The sequence below is a fragment of the Zalophus californianus genome, chromosome 4 (assembly GCF_009762305.2).
Source record: "Zalophus californianus isolate mZalCal1 chromosome 4, mZalCal1.pri.v2, whole genome shotgun sequence".
NCBI lineage: Eukaryota > Metazoa > Chordata > Mammalia > Carnivora > Otariidae > Zalophus > Zalophus californianus.
In genome coordinates, this window is record NC_045598.1 from 78,163,331 (window position 1) to 78,185,552 (window position 22,222).

A 22,222-nucleotide genomic window follows, 5' to 3' on the forward strand; every position below is an offset into this window, starting at 1 on the left:
GCACCCAAGTGCCCCATTTCTTTTTATTTTTTTTAAAGATTTTATTTATTTATTTGAGAGAGAGAGAGAGAAAGAAAGAGAACAAGTGGGGAGGGGCAGAGGGAGAGAGAGAGAGAGAAGCGGACTCCCTGCTGAGCTGGAAGTGACACACAGGGCTTGATCCCAGGACCTGGAGATTGTGACCTGAGCCCAAGGCAGAAGCTTAACTGACAGAGCCACCCAGATGCCCCTAATGATTTTCTTGATAACATTTTATTTTCTCTAGCTTACTTTATTGTAACAATACAGTATATACTACACATAACATATAAGATATGGTTATTGGTAAGGATTCCAGTTAACAGTAAGCTGTTAGTAGTTAAATGTTTTGGGATACGTGCTGCCAAAGCTAGCACAGTAGTTAAGTTTTTTGGGAGTAAATGTTATACAATGGATTTTTGACTGTGCAGGGTGGGGATGGGGTTGGTGTCCCTAACCCATTGTTTAAGGGTCAATTGTATTTACTTTTTACAACAAATAGCTGGTTTTTAAAAGTGGTGTTATTGTTATATATAGATGTTTAAGCTTTGGATAAAAAGAAAAGGGATTTTCCTATCAAAATACCATCACCTTTTTTCAAAGAAATGGAACAAATAATCCTAAAACTTGTATGGAACCAGAAAAGACCCTGAATAGTCAGAGGAATGTTAAAAAGGAAAACCAAGCTGGTGGCATCACAATTCTGGACTTCAAGCTCTATTACAAAGCTGTAATCATCAAGACAGCATGGTACTGGCACAAAAACAGACACATTGATCAGTGGAACAGAACGGAGAACCCAGATATGAACCCTCAACTCTATGGTCAACTAATCTTCAACAAAGCAGGAAAGAATGTCCAGTGGAAAAAAGACAGTCTCTTCAACAAATGGTGTTGGGAAAATTGGACAGCCACATGCAGAAGAATGAAACTGGACCATTTCCTTACACCACACACAAAAACAGACTCAAAATGGATGAAAGACCTAAATGTGAGACAGGAATCCATCAAAATCCTTGAGGAGAACACAGGCAGCAACCTCTTCAATCTCAGCCACAGCAACTTCTTCCGAGACACATCGCCAAAGGCAAGGGAAGCAAGGGCAAAAATAAACTATTGGGGCTTCATCAAGATAAAAAGCTTTTGTACGACAAAGGAAACAGCCAACAAAACCAAAAGACAACTGACAGAATGGGAGAAGATATTTGCAAATGACGTATCAGATAAAGGGCTAGTATCCAAAATCTATAAGGAACTTATCAAACTCAACACCCAAAGAACAGATAATCCAATCAAAAAATGGGCAGAAGACTTGAACAGACATCTCTGCAAAGAAGATATCCAAATGGCCAACAGACACATGAAAAAGTGTTCAGCATCACTCGGCATCAGGGAAATTCAAATCAAAACCTCAATGAGATACCACCTCACACCAGTCAGAATGGCTAAAATTAACAAGTCAGGAAACGACTGATGTTGGCAAGGATGCGGAGAAAGGGGAACCCTCCTACACTGTTGGTGGGAATGCAAGCTGGTGCACCCACTCTGGGAAACAGTATGGAGTTTCCTTAAAAAGTTGAAAATAGAGCTACCCTATGACCCAGCAATTTTACTACTAGGTATTTACCCCAAAGATACAAATGTAGTGGTCCAAAGGGGTACATGCACCCCAATGTTTATAGCAACAATGTCCACAATAGCCAAACTATGGAAAGAGCCAAGATGTCCATCAACAGATGAATGGATAAAGAAGATATGGTACACACACACACACACACACACACACACACACACACACACACAGTGGAATATTAAGCAGCCATCAAAAACCTGAAATCTTGACATTTGCAATGACGTGGATGGAACTAGATGGTATTATGCTAAGCGAAGTGAGTCAATCAGAGAAAGACAAGCATCCTATGATCTCACTGATATGAGGAATTTGAGAAACAAGACAGAGGATCATAGGGGAAAGGAGGAAAAATGAAACAAGATAAAACCAGAGAGGGAGACAAACCATAAGAGACTCTTAATCTCAGGAAACAAACTGAAGGTTGCAGGAGTGGTGGGGGGTGGGAGGAGTGGGGAGGCTGGGTGATGGATATTGGGGAGGGTATGTGTTATGGTGAGCGCAGTGAATTGTGTAAGACTGATGAATCACAGACCTGTACCTCGGAAACAAATAATACATTATATGTTAAAAGAAGAAGAAGAAGAAGAAGAAGAAGAAGAAGAAGAAGAAGAAGAAGAAGAAGAAGAAGAAGAAGAAGAAGAAGAAAAAGATAGTAGAAAGGGAAAAATGAAGGGGGGGAATCAGAGGGGGAGACGAACCATGAGAGACTATGGACTCTGAGAAACAAACTGAGGGTTCTAGAGGGGAGGGGGCTGGGGGGACGGGTTAGCCTGGTGATGGGCATTAAATAGGGCACATTCTGCATGGAGCACTGGGTGTTATATGCAAACAATGAATCATGGAACACTACATCAAAAACTAATGATGTACTGTATGGTGACTAACATAACATAATAAAATAAAATTTGGAAAAAAAAGGGATTTTAACAAATCCTTTTTATTTGATTATTATGGAAACATTCATTTTTCTTTTGCTGTTTCAGTTCTACCTCCCTTTCTAGACTTAAGAAAGCAAACTACGAGGACACACTCTCTGACTTGTCTGATGATTTGCATTTCTACCTCTGTACAATGAACAATGTTGAAGGTCTTCTAGCCCCTTGCCATGAGAGAGTAATAGCTAATAATTGGGAGCTTTTAGGTTTATAAATAAAGTATTTTATAACATTCCCTGTGACTTTTCAACGTTAAATATTGAGAATTATGTAATGTTTTGAATATTCTGCTCAAATTTTCATATTTTTTAGTTTGGGTTCTGATTATAGTAGAGAGTTTAATGTTATTACTGAGTTCTGTACCATATTAACATATCTAGGTTGTATCAGTCAGAATAAGTGATACATAAAAAAATATGCTGGATGGCAGACAATTCCAAATTGCAGTGGCTTAATACGACAAAATTTTATTTCCTCCAGTTGAGTATGCATATGCAAAAAGATGAATATAGACCCATACCTCATAGTGTACACAAAAATTAACTCAAATGAATCATAAACTATTAAGAGCTAACTTATAAAATTTCTAGAAAAAACAATAGAAAATGTTTATGATCTTGGGTCAGGCGAAGAGTTCTAAGATATTACATCTAAAGCATATGGCATTTAAAAAAAGATAAATTGGATTTAATCAAAACTTAAAGAAAATTTTTTTGAGCTTCAAAAGATACCACCATTAAGAAAATGAAAAGACAAATCAAAGAGTGGGAGCAAATATTTGCAAATCATGTATCTGGTAAAGGACTTGTATCCAGGATATGTAAAGACCTTATAACTTGATAATAAGAAGACAAACAGTCCAGTTAAAAAATGGGTAAAAGATTTGAATGTATGCTTTACCAAAGATATAAGAATGGCTAGCTAATAAGTACATGAAAAGATGCTCAACATCGTTAGCCATTAAGAAAATAAAAATTGAAACCACAATGAGAAACCACTTCACTCCCACTGGAGACAATTGTTCTTTGATTTTTTGTATAAATAGAAACATAATCAAAAAACAAGATGACATTCATTCAGCATTTAGGGAGTAAAGGAGGGAGGGAGAGAGAGACACACAGAGACAGAGAGAAGGGGAACTCTGAGTTCTGTTAGTAAAAGATGAAAGAGTTTGTAAGAAATCTCCTCAGAGGTAGGATAAATCATACATTTGACTGGGGAATGGTTTTGCTAGGTTGAAGGTAGTATAGTTAGGTCATGGCAGAAAGTTAAATAACTCAACCTTCAGTTTAAATAAGACAGACAATATCAAGTATTGATGAGGATGTGGAGAAGTTGAAACCCTCATGCATTGCTTACATGTTACCTTAAAAAAGTAAACATAAATGTCTCATACAACACAGCAATTCCACTCTAGGAGTCTATCCAAGAAAAATAAAAACAAGTATCTACACAAAGACTTGTACACAAATTTTCACAGCAGCATTACACAGCCAAAAATTGGAAATAATTCAAAGGTGCATCAACTGGTGAGAGGATAAAGCAAAATATAGTACATTCACACAATGGAACACTATTCAGCAATACAAAAGAAAGAACTACAGACATGTGGTACAACATGGATGGGCCTCAAAAATGTTTTGATGAGTGAAACAAGCCGGATCAAAAGACTATATATTATAGGAGTCCATTTATATAAAATGACGAGAAAAGACAAATCTACAGAGACAGATAACATTGCCTGGGGTTGGGAATGGGAACAGTGATTGATTACAAATGGGCAAAATGAATATTTTTGGGGTGGTAGAAATGTTTTTAAAACTAGATTGTGGTGATGGTTGCACAACTCTAGTTTTGGCTTATTGTAGTCATTTAGGGACCTGAAGTGATAGATGTTCTATTTTAACACATGGTTCCATCATCACCACAACAGGGGGTAAGGGAAAGTGCCTCTGCCTCTTAAAGCTTGTCCTGGGAAATGATACACATCACTCTCCTCCTATTTTATTGGTAAAAGCAAGATACATGGCCATGCCTAACTTCAAGGAAGCAAGAAGTGCAATTTTACTGTGTCTGGAAGAGAGGAGAACCAGAACAATCCTAATGACTATGATATAAATAAACAACAGTAAATTTGACATTTATTTCTTTTTATAAAGTCCTAATCCAAGATCTCTGGGGAACATGGCAGAAGAGGATCCTAGGTTCACCTGGTCCCACAGATACACGTAGATAATACCCACATCTACATAAAGTCCTACTCTATTGCATGTTGCTTAGTTAACTGAAATTTCTAAGCCCCCAGTTATGGGTGTTCTTTATATTTTACTATGACTCCCTCAGTGCCTATGATACCCTGAGCACCTGGTTTCCTTAAATTAAATTGATGCACTTTTGCATCTGTGTGTTTAAAAAGAAAAATGACAAGCTTTTTTTTTAATAGGCATCATTGCTTCTGTAATGTATAAGGGATTAGAATACTATCATGTGGCTAAAGAGGACAAAAGTTAGACCAGTAAATGGGAATCATAAGAAGGTAGATTGTACATTTATAGGTGGAAGAATTTTCTAATTACTAGCATTTTTGAAATTGAAATGACTGTCTCTGAGCTTTGAACTACTGAAGATGTTGAAGTTGTGGCTTGATCACCCCTTGAGAGAAACACTGAGGAGAACTTAGACCAAATGTTCTCCAGAACTTATGTTCTATGATTAGGTTTTGCTGCACAGCAAATATACCTGTTTGTGTAATATCTTTATCCATTTTTGGACTGTATCTACTTTTTTTAAGTCAAAACTCTTCTCAACCAAAAGTGTTAAAGGCATGGAAGAGGAATTTATGAGAAACTACTTTATAATAGAATTCAGAGAAAGTGAAACCTGAAAGGTAGCAGATAGAGGATGTAGTAAGACAGACTTAAATTCGATTAGAATTATTAGGAGAAGCAAAGGAGTGGAAGAGTATGACTAAATTATTTAAAATATTGAAAGGTGTGGATGGAATGAATATTTATTTGCCAAATCTGAGATTATGGGCTGGGGAATCCCTTTTGAAATATGAACAAAGTGAGTTTAGGCCCAAGATGTACTTCTTCAGAGAGAGAAAAAACATGTATTAATTTCTCCTTGTATTAATTATCCCTGTTATGTAATGAGACAAAACCATAAAATAATTTTAAAAATATTTTGACAAAGTTATAAACAAAGGTACCCCAGGTGGCTCTCAGAGGAGTTGGGTTGTATCTAAGCGCAAGTCAGAGACAAGCATGTTCTTCCAATTTGTCACTTGGACTTCCGGTCTGCAGCAGTATATTGGCAGGCTAAGGGTCTGCCCTAATATGAAAAAAGTTCTGTAATCCTAAAATAAATCACCTTGCACGGGATTATTCTCAGATTTCATTACAATTAGGAATGATTGCAAAGCAGATACACAGAAAAACCTTTCATTGTCAAGGAATAAAATGTCCGAAAATCTTCTATGCAAGGAGCTCCTGAAAAGGAATTTGGGACTGGATAATAATCGCACAGCAAAATTTAATTTTGACATCCAGGGTCTCCTCGCTGAAGGAAATTCGAACAGCAGGCCTCAAGGTGAAGATAGAAGAAATGTGCTTTATCTAAGGTAATGACAGTCAATCAGCAAGACAAGATGTAGAGAGCACCGTCGCATTTTTCCGGAAAAAAAAAAAAAGCATAGCGCAGACTGGACACGACGCCTTCCTGTATATGAGAAACAGCGCTAACACAAGCCATCGCCAGGAGAGCAGCGATCACTATTGTGTTAGCGCCGGCGGCGGAAGGAGTTAGCCCCACCGCTACGTTAAAGAGTCCTTCTTTGTTCAGCTTCGGACAGGGACGCAGAGCGCGGTGTTCTTCCGCGCTCGCTGCACAGTCCCCGCCCCTCGCAGCCCTGGAGAGCTGCCATTCGGCACCGGAGTCGCTCCGCGCTCCCAGAATGCACCGGCAGTCCGCGGGAAACCAAAATGGCGAAGGGCTGTAGCGAAGTGGGCTGTGTTTGAGGCCGGTGTAAGAAGGCTCACTCTACTCCCAACCCTCGTCCCCAGGACCTCGGTTTGTGCGTGTGCGTGTGCGGGGTCCCGGTGGGGCGGGTGCCCAGTAAGTGCTTGGACTCGCAGGGGAAGCGCCCAAGGGGACGTGATTGGTTGTTTTTTCCTGTATGAAGCGGTTGGCACCACTGAAGTGACCGAATGAGGTGAGAGACCTTGGCCTGGGAACCAGGCTCTTCCGGAGGAGGTGGGGGCGGGAGGGAGAAGGAAGAAAGGAAGCAAGTATAAAAGGGAAAGATGGAGGATCGAAGTGGGGGTGGGATTTCCAGTGTGTGTATGTGGGTCCCTTGCATTTATGTATATGTTGAAAAGAATGGATAGAATGGAGTAGTCATTTAGGTGTTGGAGAAAATAGGGAGCGAGCAAGGCATTGGGGAAGTCGGTTGGAGGACCAAGATGAAACGTTGAGACGGGGAAGCTGTGTTTGGAGGGGCAGGAAGGAACCTGGGGGCGGGAGACGGTTGGAGGGGCAGGATGAACCTGGTGATGAGGGGGTGGGGAACCGAGGGGAGGAGCCGTTAGGAAATGCGGACTGAGGGAGACGTGGGGAGCTGAGTGAAGGGGCTGCCTGGGACCTTAGGGGGCGCAAAGGGAAGTAGCCGCTTGGAACCAGAGGGTGGTGGAATTGTATGGAATTGGAGTAAGGGGCTAGAGTAGAAGGGCAGGATGGAGTACGTGGATAAGGGAAACACTAAATGGAGCCTGGAAGCAAACCCTGAAAGCTTTAAAGGGGAGAAGGGAGGGAAAGTGTGAGATGGGAGAGAGACACCTTATATTTGGAGCGCACAATGAAATCTAACTCATCCCTCCTCGAATGTAGATATGTATTATTCATTTTTACAACTGAGGTAATTATGGTTCAAAGGATTTTAACTGATTTGCCAAGATTTCTTAACATATTTTGGTAGTGCCAGAACTCTTAACTCTGAGTGTGTGTTTTACAATCTGGTGTCTTTGGTTGCTAGAATTTTTCTTTGGAAGCAACTAGAGGGAACAGATGGATTTATCGGGGTGATTTGACGAACAGAGAGGGTTCGTGAACAATGGAAAAGGGATATGGAATGTTATTCTATTCTTTAAAACATTTAACTTTGTTAATGTTAATTAACATTATTTATTAATGTTAATGTTAACTGTTAAAAGTTAGAACCGTTTACAAATAAAAATATGCAGACCTAGGTAGGCCTGTGTATAACGTCAGAAAGCACCATGTGAGGTCAGTACAGAACTAGAAATATGTAAATAGTGCCTGATTTAATTTGACTCCAGATGCTCCGGTAGTACTAACTTTCTCCTTCAACATCAATTCCATGTGACTCTTCTGTATACGTTGCCTACACGCTGGCTTCAATTTCCATGTTTTCATTTTTTCTTGAGAATTCCTTTTTTGTTTTGTTTTGGGCAGTAGATTGCAAAGACTGAATCTGAAAGTATTTTATGAGGGTAAAGTAAAATGTACTTAAATTCTTAAGTGACCTTTTCAAAGGTTTGAAAATGCTTTACATGGAGCCATTTTGACTAACAGGTTTAGGTGCCCAGCAGTTTTGGCAGGGAAAGATTTTAAATTTCTTTAACATAGAGCATTCCATTCTTGATATTTAGAATGTTAGTCACACTCTAACCATTTGCAGTGATAGCTTGAGAGGGACTACAAAGTGAAATTCTATTTTTGTTTTATTAGGTTCCTAAATATAAAAATATATTCGAATTCACATTTTGTTTGCTCACCTTCAGTTTTTTTAAGTGCTAAAAATATTCTAAAATATTTGAATTAAGAGTGCACCTGTTTCCTGATGTTGCGTATTCGTGTTAATGGCATTAACGGAAATCTATACCTAATCAGGATGAAATGCACACACAGTTTTAGAACTAGAAGTATAGAAATCATCTGGTTAAACTTTTTTTCTAGATGAAACAAAATATATTTAATGATCTTTTTAATTATGCTGGTTGCCTCAAAGCTCAGTTTGGAAAGAGATTTTATTTTGTGTATTTTGCTATGGGTCAATAAATTCTTTGATGTCATTGATTTATAAATATACCTTTCATTAGATCCTTGACTGAAAGGGTAATTTGCTTTATTCTTATTTCAGCATAATCTTTATATCTGACTTTAGGAAACTGGTGATTTAGTAATAATCTATTTTAACAGACAGGGAAGTTTCCACCTGAGGAGTTGTCATGGCCAACATCTGTAGCTGGGTGGTTTGGAAAGTAAAATTTAACTGCTGGTTTAGTTAGTCTGAACTTCCATGAATGATATTCTTTGGTTGATATTTTTATGCTTTGTTTTCCTTGTTTTTCAGGATTTGTTTATTGCAGTAAAATGCAGTATAACAACCCTAAATTATAATGTAGAGGTTTCTCTGTGGCTATTTTTTATGTATTGGTGTAGTGCTGTTCAATAGAAGTTTCTGTTCGGATGGCAGTGATCTGTATCTGCTCTATCCAGTATGGTAGCCAAAGCTGCATGTGGATGCTGAACACTAGACATGTAGCTGGTGTGACTGAGAGCTGGATTTATAATTTTCAACTTGTTGAAACTAAGTTTTAAATGGCCATATGTAGCTAGTGGCTGCTGTATTAGACAGCATAGTATTAGGGGTTATTGCATCCATTTATTAGGAATTGTCACATCTAATAACCCTGGAAACCATGGGAACCCAAGGGTAAGGAAATATCTTGGAACTAAGGATTGAAATTCTCTTTGTACATTTTAAGATGAAGTATTCTTCATTTTTGCCTCATACCTAGTCTTCTGTCATATCTCTGCAAAAGAATGAAGAAGGTAGCAACTTCTCTGATCTTTTATTTTTTTTAAGATTTTATTTATTTGCGCTCAAGCATGAGGGGAGGACATGGGAGTGGGGGGAGATGCGACAGAGGGAGAGGGAGAAACAGACTCCCCACTGAATGTGGAACCCAACTCAGGGCTCCCTACCAGGACCCTGATCATGACCTGAGCCAAGTCAGAGGCTTAATCCGACTGAGCCACCCAGGTGCTCCTTCTCTGATCTTTTAATATATGATTCTGTTTCCTTTGTCAAACAGCAACAAAAACGGATGTTAAGAAAGTAGATTACTTTTTTTTAAATTACTTGTTTTTTTAATACATCAGTTAAAAAACCTTTTTATTAAGGAAAATTTAAAAACATGTACAAAGTGAACAGAATAGTATAATAAACTTTTTTGTATCCATGCTTGTTTCATCTACATCTCTGCGTTCTCCACTCCCCTCCATTGTTTTTATTATTTTAAAAAGCTTTTTAGATAAAATTTACATATGTTAACCGTATACTTTTAAATAATAACTTTATTGAGGTAATGCATATGTCATATGTATATAACTCACATGTTTATACCGTCTTAAGGTACAATTTACTGATTTTTTTAGTATATTCACAGAGTTGTGCAACCATCACCACTATCCAATTTCAGAACATTTTCATCAGCCCAAAATGAAAATCTGTAACCATTAGCAGTCACTTTCCACTATTCCCTCCCACTACCCCTGGCATCCACTAACCAATCTTCTGTGTTTATATTTTGCCTATCCTGGACATTTCACATAAATGGAACCATATACTATATGGCCTTTTGTGTCTGTCTTTCTTCGCTTAGCATGATGTTTTCAGGTACATCCGTGTTATAGCATGTATCATTCCTTTTTGTGGCCAAAATATGTCTCATTGTATGGATATATATTTAATTTTGTTAATCCATTCATCAGTTGATGGGCATTTGGTTGTTTCCACTTTTTGCTGTTAAGTTTTTTATTTGCAGTGAATGTTTATTTACAGGATTTGTGTGGACATGGGGTTCATTTCTCTTGAATACATATCCAGGAGTGGAATTGCGGGGTCAGATGACACCTCTGTATTTAACATTTTGAGAAACTGCCTAACTGTTTTCCAAAGAGCCTGCATCTTCTTACAGTCTCATCAGCAACTATGAGGGTTCCAGTTTCTCTACATCCTTACCAATACTTGTCTTTTTGGTTATAAGCATCCTAATGGGTGTGCAGTGGTATCTCATTGTGGTTTTGATTTGCATTATCCTGATGACTAATGATGTTGAGCATCTTTTCCATGTAGTTACTGGCCTTTTGTATACCTTCTTTGGAGAACTGTCTATACAGGTCCTTTGCCCATTAAAAAAATTGGATTATTTATGTTTTCACTGTTGAGTTGTAAGCATTGTTCATGTGGTTTGGATATAAGTCCCTTATCAGGTGTGTGGTTTGCAATTATTTTCTCCTGTTCTTTGGGTTGTTCCTTAACTTGATGTCCTGTGATGCACAAAAGTCTTTAATTTTGATGAAGTCTAATTTATCCTTTTTCTTGTTTTGCTTATGCTTTTTTTTTTTGAGATTTTATTTATTTATTTGACAGAGAGAGCACAAGCAGGGGGAGCACCAGGCAGAGGGAGAGGGAGAAGCAGGGAGCCAGAAGTGGATGCGGGGCTTGTGCCTTTGATGTCATATCTAAGAAAATGTTGCATAACAGGGTGACACAGATTTACTTCTATGTTTTTTTCCTAAGAATTATATAATTTCAGCTCTTACATTTAGTTTGTGACCCATTTTGAGTTAATTTTTGTATGTGGTGTGAGGTAGGTGTCCAGTTTCATTTATTTTAGGTGTGAATACCAATTTCCCTGAACCATTTGTTAAAAAGACTCTTCTTTCCCATTGAATTGTTTTGACAGTCTTTTCAAAGATCAGTTGAACATAAATGAAAAGATTTGTTTCCAGATTCTCAATTTTATTCCATTTATGTGTCCTTATGCCTGCATTATAATGTCTTGATTACTGTTACTTGGTATTAACTTTTGAAATGGGGAAGTATGAGTCCTTTGGTTTTCTTTTTCAGTGTTTGGGTATTCTGGGTTTCTTTTCTATGTGAATTTTAGGAGTAGTCTGTCAATTTTTGCAAGACAGGCACACCTGGGATTTTGATAGATATTGTAATGAATCTGTAGATCGATTTGGGAAAAATTGCCGTCTTAAAAATGTTAACATCCAGAAACATGGGATGTCTTTTTTCCGATTACGTAGGTTTTATTTAATTGCTTTCTCTTCGTTTTGTAGTTTTCATTGTACAAGCCTTATATATATATATTTTAAAGATTTTCTTTATTTATTTGAGAGAGAGAGAGTGAGAGAGAACATGAGAGGGGAGAGGGTCAGAGGGAGAAGCAGACTCCCCACTGAGCGGGATGTGGGACTCGATCCTGTGACTGGACTCCAGGATCATGACCAGAGCTGAAGGCAGTTGCTTAACCAACTGAGCCACCCAGGTGCCCAAGCCTTACATTTTTTTGTTGTTGTTAAATTTATTCCTAAGTATTTTGTTCTTTTTTGGTGCTATTGCAAATGAAATTTTTTCCTTAATTTCATTTTCAGATTATTCACTGGTAGCATATAGAGATGCATTTGATTGTTGTATATTAATCTTGTATTCTGCAACTTTGCTAATCTGGTTTATTCTAGTAGGGTTTTTTGTGTGTGTGGATTCTGAATCATTTTTTCGGTTTTGTAGCATAGTTTCCTCACTGTCAATTTTGTGTCATCTTGAGTATTGGTGACAGTATTTCTTAAGCTAATCTGTATGAGAATTAAAGTAATTATATAAAAATTGGTGCTGGGCTCTATTGCAGATTTTTTTTTAAAGATTTTATTTATTTGACAGAGAGAGAGATAGTGAGAGCAGGAACACAAACAGGGGGAGTGGGAGAGGAAGAAGCAGGCTTCCCGCCGAGCAGGGAGCCCGTTGTGGGACTCGATCCCAGGACCCTGGGATCATGACCTGAGCCAAAGGCAGACACTTTAACAACTGAGCCACCCAGGCGCCCTATTGCAGATTTATTGTTAACTACAGCAGGTCTACTCTTGATTCTCACTTTGGGAAACCAGCAGAACATGTCTGATTTACTATGTACCCCACCTTCTCTCACAACCATTTGGTTTCTCTATGGATAAAAGATGTCTCAGTATTTTCTTTCATATTTCCTCCCCATTGGCTGTGAACACCAATTCTCTGTGTTTTGATGCTGGTGCTCTTAGTGTATTCATATGCATTGGCACTGAGGAGTACTTTGCTCATGCTGCCTGGGTAGTTGGTGATTATATCACCAGTTATAACACAAATCTACATTTCAGAGTTAAAATGTGAAAATTGTCCTTTAGTTGATGACTTCTCTAGGCAGTAGGACCAACCAATTGGAGCTCTTTAGGCAAAGGAGTAATTGAAACAGGTTTTCCATACTGCATATTGAAAGTGCATTAATTAAAGGATGGGTTGGTAGCAGGAAGATCAATTGGGGAAGTATATGTTAGTAATGCAGGCAAGAGCTGAGCTGATAATGACCAGAAATAAGGCAGTGGTTGTAGGAGATTTTTGAGAGGTGATTTTTAAGGAATAATTAGGACTTGGTGAATATTTGGGGGGTCAGGGAAGAGGGAAGAATCAAATAATACTTCTAGATTAAGAACTCATGAGACAGTAATGGCATTAACTTAGTGGAATTAACTGGAGAAAGGGGAGGAATTTGAAGAAAATGTCAGGTTTGTTAAGTTAAAGGTTCTGGGAGAATCCAGGTTGAGGTATCTAGTGGGAAATTGGCAGTTAGGGTCTGAAGCTTGTGAGACAGGATGGGGCTGGAGATGTAGAAATTGATAATAAGTAAAAATTAAGTGAGGCAGGGCACCTGGGTGGCTCATTCGGTTGAGCATCTGCCTTAGGCTCAGGTCATGATCCCAGGGTCCTTGGGTTGAGTCCCCAGTTGGATCTCTGCTCAGCAGGGAATCTGCTTCTTCCTCTCCCCTGCTCATGCTCTATCTCACTCTCACGCTCTCGCTCTCAAAAAATAAATAAAATCTTTTTGAAAAAATTAAGTGAAGCATTAGGAGCATATGACTAAGACAAGCAGAACATGTAGGAAAAAAGAAGGGAACCCTAGACCACTCCCAATATTAAAGCGTTGGCAGGGCAGGAAAAATCAGTATGGAAACCTGAGAAAGGTGGAAGAAGAGTCACTTACTATAGGTGATAGGTATCTCAGAAACCAAAGAAAGTGAATTTCAAGAAAAAGATCATGACCATCAGTTATTACACAAAGATGGAGTATGGTGAGAACTGAAATTAGCATTGTCTGGCATTTGGTCATTTGGAGGTCTTTGATGGAATTGTTAAAAGTAATCAGGACAGTCAATTCGTAATGGATTAAGTGGAATGTACTTTTTTAGGTTTATTGGTGAAATAATGAGAAAAATGTAGAAATAATTTGTAAGGACTATTGTTTTTGTTTTTAATTTGATTTTGGTTATGGCAGATTTGCATCAAGCAAAGTTAAGATTTAAAATAAAAAATTATACGCAAACAATCAGAGAACACTACATCAAAAACTAATGATGTAATGTATGGTGATTAACATAACATAATAAAAAAAGAAAATTAAAAAATAAAGGAAAGGAGGTAATTGATAATGTGAGATTACTCTCTAATACTGGAGAGAAGAAGAGTCATGTCTTCTTACAGAAGTGAATTAGGTGAACGCTATGAATTGTGTAAGACTGATAAATCACAGACCTGTACCCCTGAAACAAATGATACATTATATGTTAAAAAAAAAAAAAGAAGATAGTAGGAAGGGAAAAATGAAGGGGGGGAAATCGGAGGGGGAGACGAACCATGAGAGACTATGGACTCTGAGAAACAAACTGAGAGTTCTAGAGGGAAGGGGGGTGGGGGATGGGTTAGCCTGGTGATCGGTGTTAAAGAGGGCATGTACTGCATGGAGCACTGGGTGTTATACGCAAACAATGAATCATGGAACACTACATCAAAAACTAACGATGTAATGTATGGTGACGAACATAACATAATAAAAAAATAAAAAATAAAATGGTTAAAAAAATGAATTAGGTACATGCTTTTGTGAATAGGTTTAGGGGAAGGATGAGTGGGGAGAAAGTTGAGGAATTTCATGTTTGTAGCTTCTGTTTTTTCTGAAATAAAACCCTACCTTTTGAGTGAAGAAGTTGAATGACCCAACAGACCTTCCACCAAGTTCCTGCTTCTGAAGGTTTCTACATAACAAAAATGATTTTTTTAAAAGAAAAGAACTTTCTGTTGTGCATTAATAGCTTTGCAGGTATGTCTTGGTGTGGCACCTTAGCTTTTTGAAAAATATGTAAGTGTCGACTTTCTCCTGATTTCAAGTTCCCAGAGGCCAGGAGACTAGATCTTAATCATTTTGAACTTCCAGCTCTCTTGAGGAGGAGTGGCTGGCACATGTACCACTTTACTGTTCCTAGGAGAGTTTTTTGGTTTTTGTTTAGAATTAGTTTTTTAATACTAAGATGCTCTAAACATACAGGAACAAAATAAACCAATTTTCATTGAGAAGAGTGTCATTTCCTCCTGTCCTCAACATTAATTTAATCTTTTATGAGTGCTTGAACCCCTCTGTTGACTATCTGAGGACTTTTTGATAGCAATTCTCAAATTCTCCATTAGGTAGACAGCATTTTATGCAACTCTGGTTAAGAGCAGAGCACTTACCTACTGGGAAACAGTCAGCAAAACTAAAGGGCAACCTTCAGAATGGGACAAGGTATTTGCAAATGACTTATCTAATGAAGGGTTAGTATCCAAAATCTATAAAGAACTTATCGAACTTAATACCTAAAAAAACAGTCCAGTTAAGAAATGAGCAGAAGACATGAATAGACATTTTTCCAAAAAAGGAATACAGATGGCTAACAGACACATGAAAAGATGCTCAACATCATTCATCATCCGGGAAATTCAAATCAAAACTACAAATAAAATACCACCTCACAACCTGTCAGATGGCTAAAATTAACAGTCCAGGAAGCAACAGATGTTGGCAGGGATGCAGAGAAAGGGGAACCCTCTTAGACTGCTGGTGGGAATGCAAACTGGTGCAGCCACTCTGGAAAACAGTATGGAGGTTCTTCAAAAAGCTAAAAATAGAACTACCTGGGGGCACCTGGGTGGCTCAGTCGTTAGGCATCTGCCTTCGGCTCAGGTCATGATCTTGGGATCCTGGGATCAAACCCCACATCTGGCTCTCTGCTCAGCGGGAAGCCTGCTTCTTCCTCTCCCACTCCCCCTGCTTGTGTTCCCTCTCTCACTGTCTCTCTCTCTATCTGTCAAATAAATAAAATCTTTAAAATAAAAATAGAACTACTTTAAGATCCAGCAATTGCACTACTAGGTATTACCCAAAGGATACAAAAACACTGATTCAGAGGGACACATGCATTCTGATGTTTATAGCAGCATCAACAATAGCCAAATTATGGAAAGAGCCCAAATGCCCATCAACTGATGAATGGATACACAATGGAATATTACTCAGCCATGAGAAAGAATGAAATCTTGCCATTTGCAACGATGTGAATGGAGCTAGAGTGTATTATGCTAAGCAAAATAAGTCAGTCCGTGAAAGACAAATACCACATGATTTCACTCATATGAGGAATCTAGGAAACAAAACAGATGAACATAGAAAAAAAGTGAGAGATGCAAACCATAAAACAGACTCTTAGCTATAGAGAACAAACAGGGTTGCTGGAGGGGCAGGGGTGGTGGGTACTTGTGATGAGCACTGGGTGTTAAATGTAAGTGATGAATCACTAAATTATAGAAACTAATATACTATTATGTTAACTAAAATTTAAATAAAAACTTGAAACAAAACAAAAATAGAGCACTGACCTATTGCTGAAAATAGATTTATACTAAATTTCAAAACATTATCCTAATATAGTTTTGGATCCTAACAACATTACCTCTTAAGCATAAGTTAACAAATATCTATTGGTTGCCCTCTTGAAGAAAATATACTATGGAGAATTCGTTTTCTTATTCGTTCAACAAATATTGAGGACTTCCTATGTGGGACATTGTCTTAGATGCTGGAAATACATTGTTGAACAACATAGCCATTTATACTGCCTTTGTGGAGTATGCAGTATTTTGAAGGAGTCACACACCCACACACAAAACAAACACACAGCATCATCAGTTTAGTGTTTTTCCTAAAACTGTTTAACCCGACTTTAATCATGAAACAATAAGACAAATCCAGAATGTATAGCATGTTACCATTCAGCTTAGAAGTGAGAAGACAGTTGGCTTCAAAAAATATCCTGTTAAAATGAAACAAGGATACAGTTGAGATTAAAGGAAAGGGAAGAGACATGACAGAATACAATGTGTGAATTTTGACTGGATCTTAGATTTTGAAAAAACTTGAAAGAACATTTTTGTGTCAAATGGAGAATTAGGACTGTACATTAGGCAGTACTATTAATGTTAAATCTGCTGGGTATAATAGTCTTGTGGCTATATGGGACAAAGTTCATCTGTCAGTTCAGAGCTTTGTAAAAATAGAGACGATGTCCTTGAGTTTTTGTGTCAAAATCAGGGGCAGCCAGCTATTCCTATCCTAGGAAATGTAACAAAGTTGAATCATCTCTAGAAATGCCTTTCTAGAAATTACCGGTAGACTTAAATTAGGCCAGTAAAAGCCTTGTGGCTAAATATTACTATGGATGAGAGGCTTGATAATGGCAACAAATCTCATTTCACCACATGTTAAAGTCTGACAGTATTTCTGGCCTTACACTGTTTTTTATGACCAGTTCATAATTAGGATCCCAAATGACAAATACCGAGAATAACTCTGTCTAAAAGACAATGTGGCTTGCTGGAGTTTACCATATATTAAGAGTCAAGAGTTTGGGGATGTAATCAAGCATTACTTGACATTTTTAGAACTTCAAGAGAGTGATTTTATTTGAGTTACATATTTCTTATTGGTTAAAGGGAATAATATTCTCCCCTTTCTATCTTCTGACATTATTAGGAGAAAATGAGATGTGGTTGCTCTTGAGAAAGTTAAAACACTATGTAGTAAGGTGATCCTATTTTCAAGCCCTTTAATCTGTCTGCTCTGCTACCCAAGATCCAGTTTATACTTTTAGGAATTGGAACTTAAACTCTGGGCAGAGTTAGTGGCTTGAAGTAAGGATACCTCAATTTTATTATTTCTTCCTCCCTGGTCTTAGGACCAAATTCTGCAGCATTATAATGAAAATTCTGAACTTTCCATTCAGTTCATTTTCTCCTGAATTGTTAGTGTAGTTTCATATATGTATTGTAATCAACCTTACCAGTTGTAGACATGAATATTTGCAGTTATCTATGGTTTTTATGTATGTTATTGGCATTGTTTGTTTTGGTGTTTTAAATCTGTAGTTACCTGCTATCCATCACATATACAAGTTAGTCATCTCACAACTAATATATCATCAAGAATCTGCAAACTAATATTAGCTAGTATTAAATTCTCATTGTGGAGACATTATGTTTTTCATTTGCACAAATAGTTTAGATGACTGGATATTGTGTTGAATAGGCTTAACCAGTTAACTTTTTAATCCAATACATTCTTGAAATCTAATACTGTCTCTAAATGGTATTTCTTTGCCATTCTGAAAATACTTGATATGTTATATCTAACAGTGTCATTTATAATTTTTTTTAAGATTTTATTTATTTGAGAGAGCGAGAATGAGAGATGGAGAGAGAGAGCTCATGAAAGGGGGGAGGGTCAGAGGGAGAAGCAGACTCCCTCCTGAGCAGGGAGCCTGATGGGGGACTTGATCCCGGGACTCCAGGATCATGACCTGAACCGAAGGCAGTCGCCTAACCAACTGAGCCACCCAGGAGCCTCTCATTTATAATTTTTTAAAAGTTAAAATATTTTCTGGGGTGCCTGGGTGGCCCAGTTGGTTTTAAGCGTATGCCTTTAGCTCAGGTCATGACCAGGGTCCTGGGATGGAGACCCATGATGGGTTCCCTGCTCAGCGGGAAGTCTGTTTCTCTCTCTCCCTCTGCCCCTCCCCCTTGCTCATGCTCTCTTGATCTCTCAAATAAAATCTTTAAAAAAAGTTATAGTCTTTTTTTATAGTTCATAAAAATTTTTGTGAACACAAAAATACTATATGCTTGTTGCAAAAGCCTAAATATATAGAAATGTTCTATAAAACTGAAATTTTATCATAAATTTTAAGGTATTTAGATATATTTTCTATAATTTCATGAAGAGAGCCAAAGCCACACTCGCTGAAAATGTAAACATCTTTGTCATTGCCTGACCTGTTAGGTGGCTAAACTATTTTTAATTCTAGAGGTCTCAGGCTGAACTTGAGGTCCGGGTGGAGACTCTGCTATTGTGCTGCTGCTTTTAGTTTCAATCTTCAAGTGAGATGAAATTAAGTACAATTTTAGAAGACTTTTTGGCTTTTTATTTCTATATTTAAACACATGAACAAATTTGGAGCTGTGTGTAGTAGAATATATGTATTCATAGGATTCATAGTATAGTATGTGCATTCATATTTGCTTGGTGGATGGAGGACTTATTTACTAATGTGTATATTGTTAAGTATAGGCTTTCACTGATTTATTCAAGAGACAATTACTAAGTACCTACTTTGTGGCAGACACTAAGAAAAGTCTTTCTTTCAGTTGTGATTTGAAATACAAATCCCATTTGTGTACATGGAGTCATTTAGGTAATACATTTCTAAAATATCGTTTGATTCAGCTTTTAACATACATGTTACACAGAAGATTCAGACTTAAATCATCTGTATGCAGGTAAGAGAGTAGGTTTCTTAGATTATGAATGTTTATGGTTAGGTTATTTTTCCTTTAGTTTCAACAATTTCTCCATTCTTGTAGCAACAGCTTGTATTAATGTTAAGATATTTCCCACCCCAAAACCCCCTTTGACTTCCTTAAGAAGCTTAAGTTTTAGAAAAGTAAGCTAAACTCAACCTGTTAGTCTTCGCTTCTAAACCCCGGGTGGTCTGGTGTTTGAACTCTGGTCGTAGGTGACTTTGAAATTGTTAACTTCAGTAAACAGTTTATATTACTCATTTTACTTAACCTGTTAGGTACATACTCCTACCTCCTTTTTCTTCATTGTCGTTCCTTTTTTTTTTTTTATGATACTCTTTCTCTGGGTTATCTTTTTTATTTCTGTGGTGACTTCTTCCCTCAGAGGATTTTTTTTGCGTGTCATTCCAATAAGAGTTTTCCAAAGACTCTCTTATTTGTCTTTCATGAACCATTAACTGTCTTTGGCAGAATGGAGATAGTGTACTGATGTTGGGTTGTCAGCTTTTATTTTGGAAAGAATTTTTTTTTTTAAGATTTTATTTATTTATTTGACACAGAGAGAGAGCACAAGCAGAGGGAGCGGCATGCAGAGGGCGAGGGAGAAGCAGGCTTTCCACAGAGCAGGGAGCCTGATGTGGGGCTTGATTCCAGGGCCCTGGATCATAACCTGAGCCGAAGGCAGACACTTAACTGACTAAGCCACCCAGGCGCCCAGTAAGAATGTTTTTAAAAACTGCCACTTACTACCTTCATTTCACTAAAGAAAAGGTATTAAGAGTATATGAAGGGTGTGCTCTCAAAGTATGGAATAGCTTGAGTTGTTTAATTTTAACTCAATATATTGTCCTTGTTTTTCTTACTTTACCTTTAGATTGGCACGGGTCTGTGGACTTGGTTACTTGAGGACCACTGCCTTAAAACTAGTTTCTTGCTTGTCATCTAATGTTAGGGAAAAACTATAAAGTTTGTCTTAACATATCAAAGCTTCCAAGGTAGTTCTGTGAAAAAGCCCCCTAGTTTACTTGGTATTTACTTAGTAAGTAATTTTTTTTTAAATTAAAATAGTGCTTTCTAAGAGTGTGAAACCTTAAGCTCTAGTTATAAAATTCTAAAAAGATGTGGGTTTTTTTTTTATATGTTCCCTCTATTTTTCTTAGAGGCAACTGCTTTTTAACTCTTAGCTGTTTCTTTATATTTCTGAGTAAACATTGTGTTGTTTCATCAATTTTGGACTTTTTTTCAATAATGTTAGATGAGGAATTTCTCTGATACCTTCTTCTCTTCTTTTAATACGCTTATATAAAAAATTTCCTTGGTATGATTATATAAACAATATATTGAGAGAATATTGATATGGCAAAATAATGGGTGAGGGTTAAATGAGTTATTATTACATGCAGAATTCTTAGAACGGTGCTAAACATTTGTTAGCTGTTTTAGCTATTATTTCTGGGGTTACATTTCTTTCTTACACAACTGGATTTAAAATTTGCCTTATTAAAAAAATAGGATGTGCTTAGTTTTCTTTGAACATTGAAATCTTCACACATCTTTCCACTGTTCTGTAAAATGTCTTGCAGTGTACTTTTCTACACTGTCCATCTGTCCTATAATTTATCAGTTACATTTATTTTTCTTAGAGATACTCTCCTGGAGCTCTTCTGGAGTTCTCTAATCTGGACTTGCTCTCTAGACTTAACTGCATAGATTTAGTCTTGGGGCTCGACTTCATAGTCACCCTGGGAATTCCTTTGTATCTCCCCTGTTGATTCCTTTGCATTTCATGTCTGCCTTTTTTTTTTTTTTTAAGATTTTATATATTTATTTGAGAGAGAGAGAGAGAGGGAGAGCACAGAGGGGGAAGCAGACTCTCCACTGAGCAGAGACTCGGGGCTTGATCCCAGGACACCAAGATCATGACCTGAGCTGAAGGCAGATGCTTAACCAACTGAGCCACCCAGGTGCCCCTCATGTCTGCCTTTTTGGTTTACTTCCTCTCTTTGGTATCTTCTGTTAGGCCCAAAGAGAGAGTGTTTGGGTGATAAAACTTCATAGACTTGTGGTAACACAAGTTTATACATTATGGTATGTTTACCACAAGTGTAGCTACTGTCTGTCCCGATGTATTGCAATTACAATATCATTGACTGTAGTAGTCCTTATGCTGTGCCTTTTATTCCCATGACTTATTTATTCCTTAACTGGAAGCCTGTATCTCCCACTTCCCTTTACCCATTTTGCCCAACCCCCACCCTTCCCCTCTGGCAACTGTCAGTTTTTTCTCTGTATTAATAGGTCTGATTCCTTTCTTTTTTTTCGTTTGTGGGGATAAGAGAAGGGGTGGGGAGGGAGAAGGAGAGGGAGAGAATTTCCAGCAGACTCCGTGCTGAGCACGGAGCCAGATGTGGGGCTCGATCTCAGGATCCTGAGATTATGAACTGAGCCAAAACCAAGAGTCGGACACTTAACCAACTGAGCCACCCAGGCACCCTGGGAAAGAGAGAATCTTAAGCAGGCTCCACACACACTGTGGAGCTGGAGGCAGGACTCAGTCTCACACCCCTGATACCATGACCTGAGCCAAAATCAGAAGTTGGAGGCTTAACCAACCGAGTACCCCCAGACGCACAGGTCTGATTCTTCTTCCCTTCCTCCTTTTCCTATTCCCTTTCCCTTTCCCTTTCCTTCCCACGTATGAGTGAAATCATATGGTCTTTTTTTGTCTGACTTATTTCATTTAGCAAAAATACCCTGGGGGTCCATCCATGTTGTCTCAGATGGCACAATCTCAACTTTTTTATGGCTGTGTAATATTCCATTGTGTATATATATATATACCACATATTT

General features: G+C 37.8%; 1 protein-coding gene across 5 annotated transcripts in view; it reads left to right on the forward strand.

Moving 5' to 3' along the window:
• The first annotated feature begins 6,528 nt into the window (after positions 1-6,528).
• Positions 6,529-22,222, forward strand: part of MTF2 (metal response element binding transcription factor 2) — a 57,391-nt gene continuing 41,697 nt past the window's right edge. For 4 of the 5 annotated variants that reach the window (XR_003523384.1, XM_027613759.1, XM_027613766.1 and 1 more), the window contains exon 1: positions 6,529-6,799. Coding sequence is in view for 2 of the 5 variants with exons in the window: in XM_027613759.1 (XP_027469560.1) it covers positions 6,795-6,799 (5 nt within the window). In the remaining 3 variants the exon portion in view is untranslated. The remainder of the gene's footprint in view (positions 6,800-22,222) is intronic. The other variant, XM_027613783.1, reaches the window with a different exon arrangement.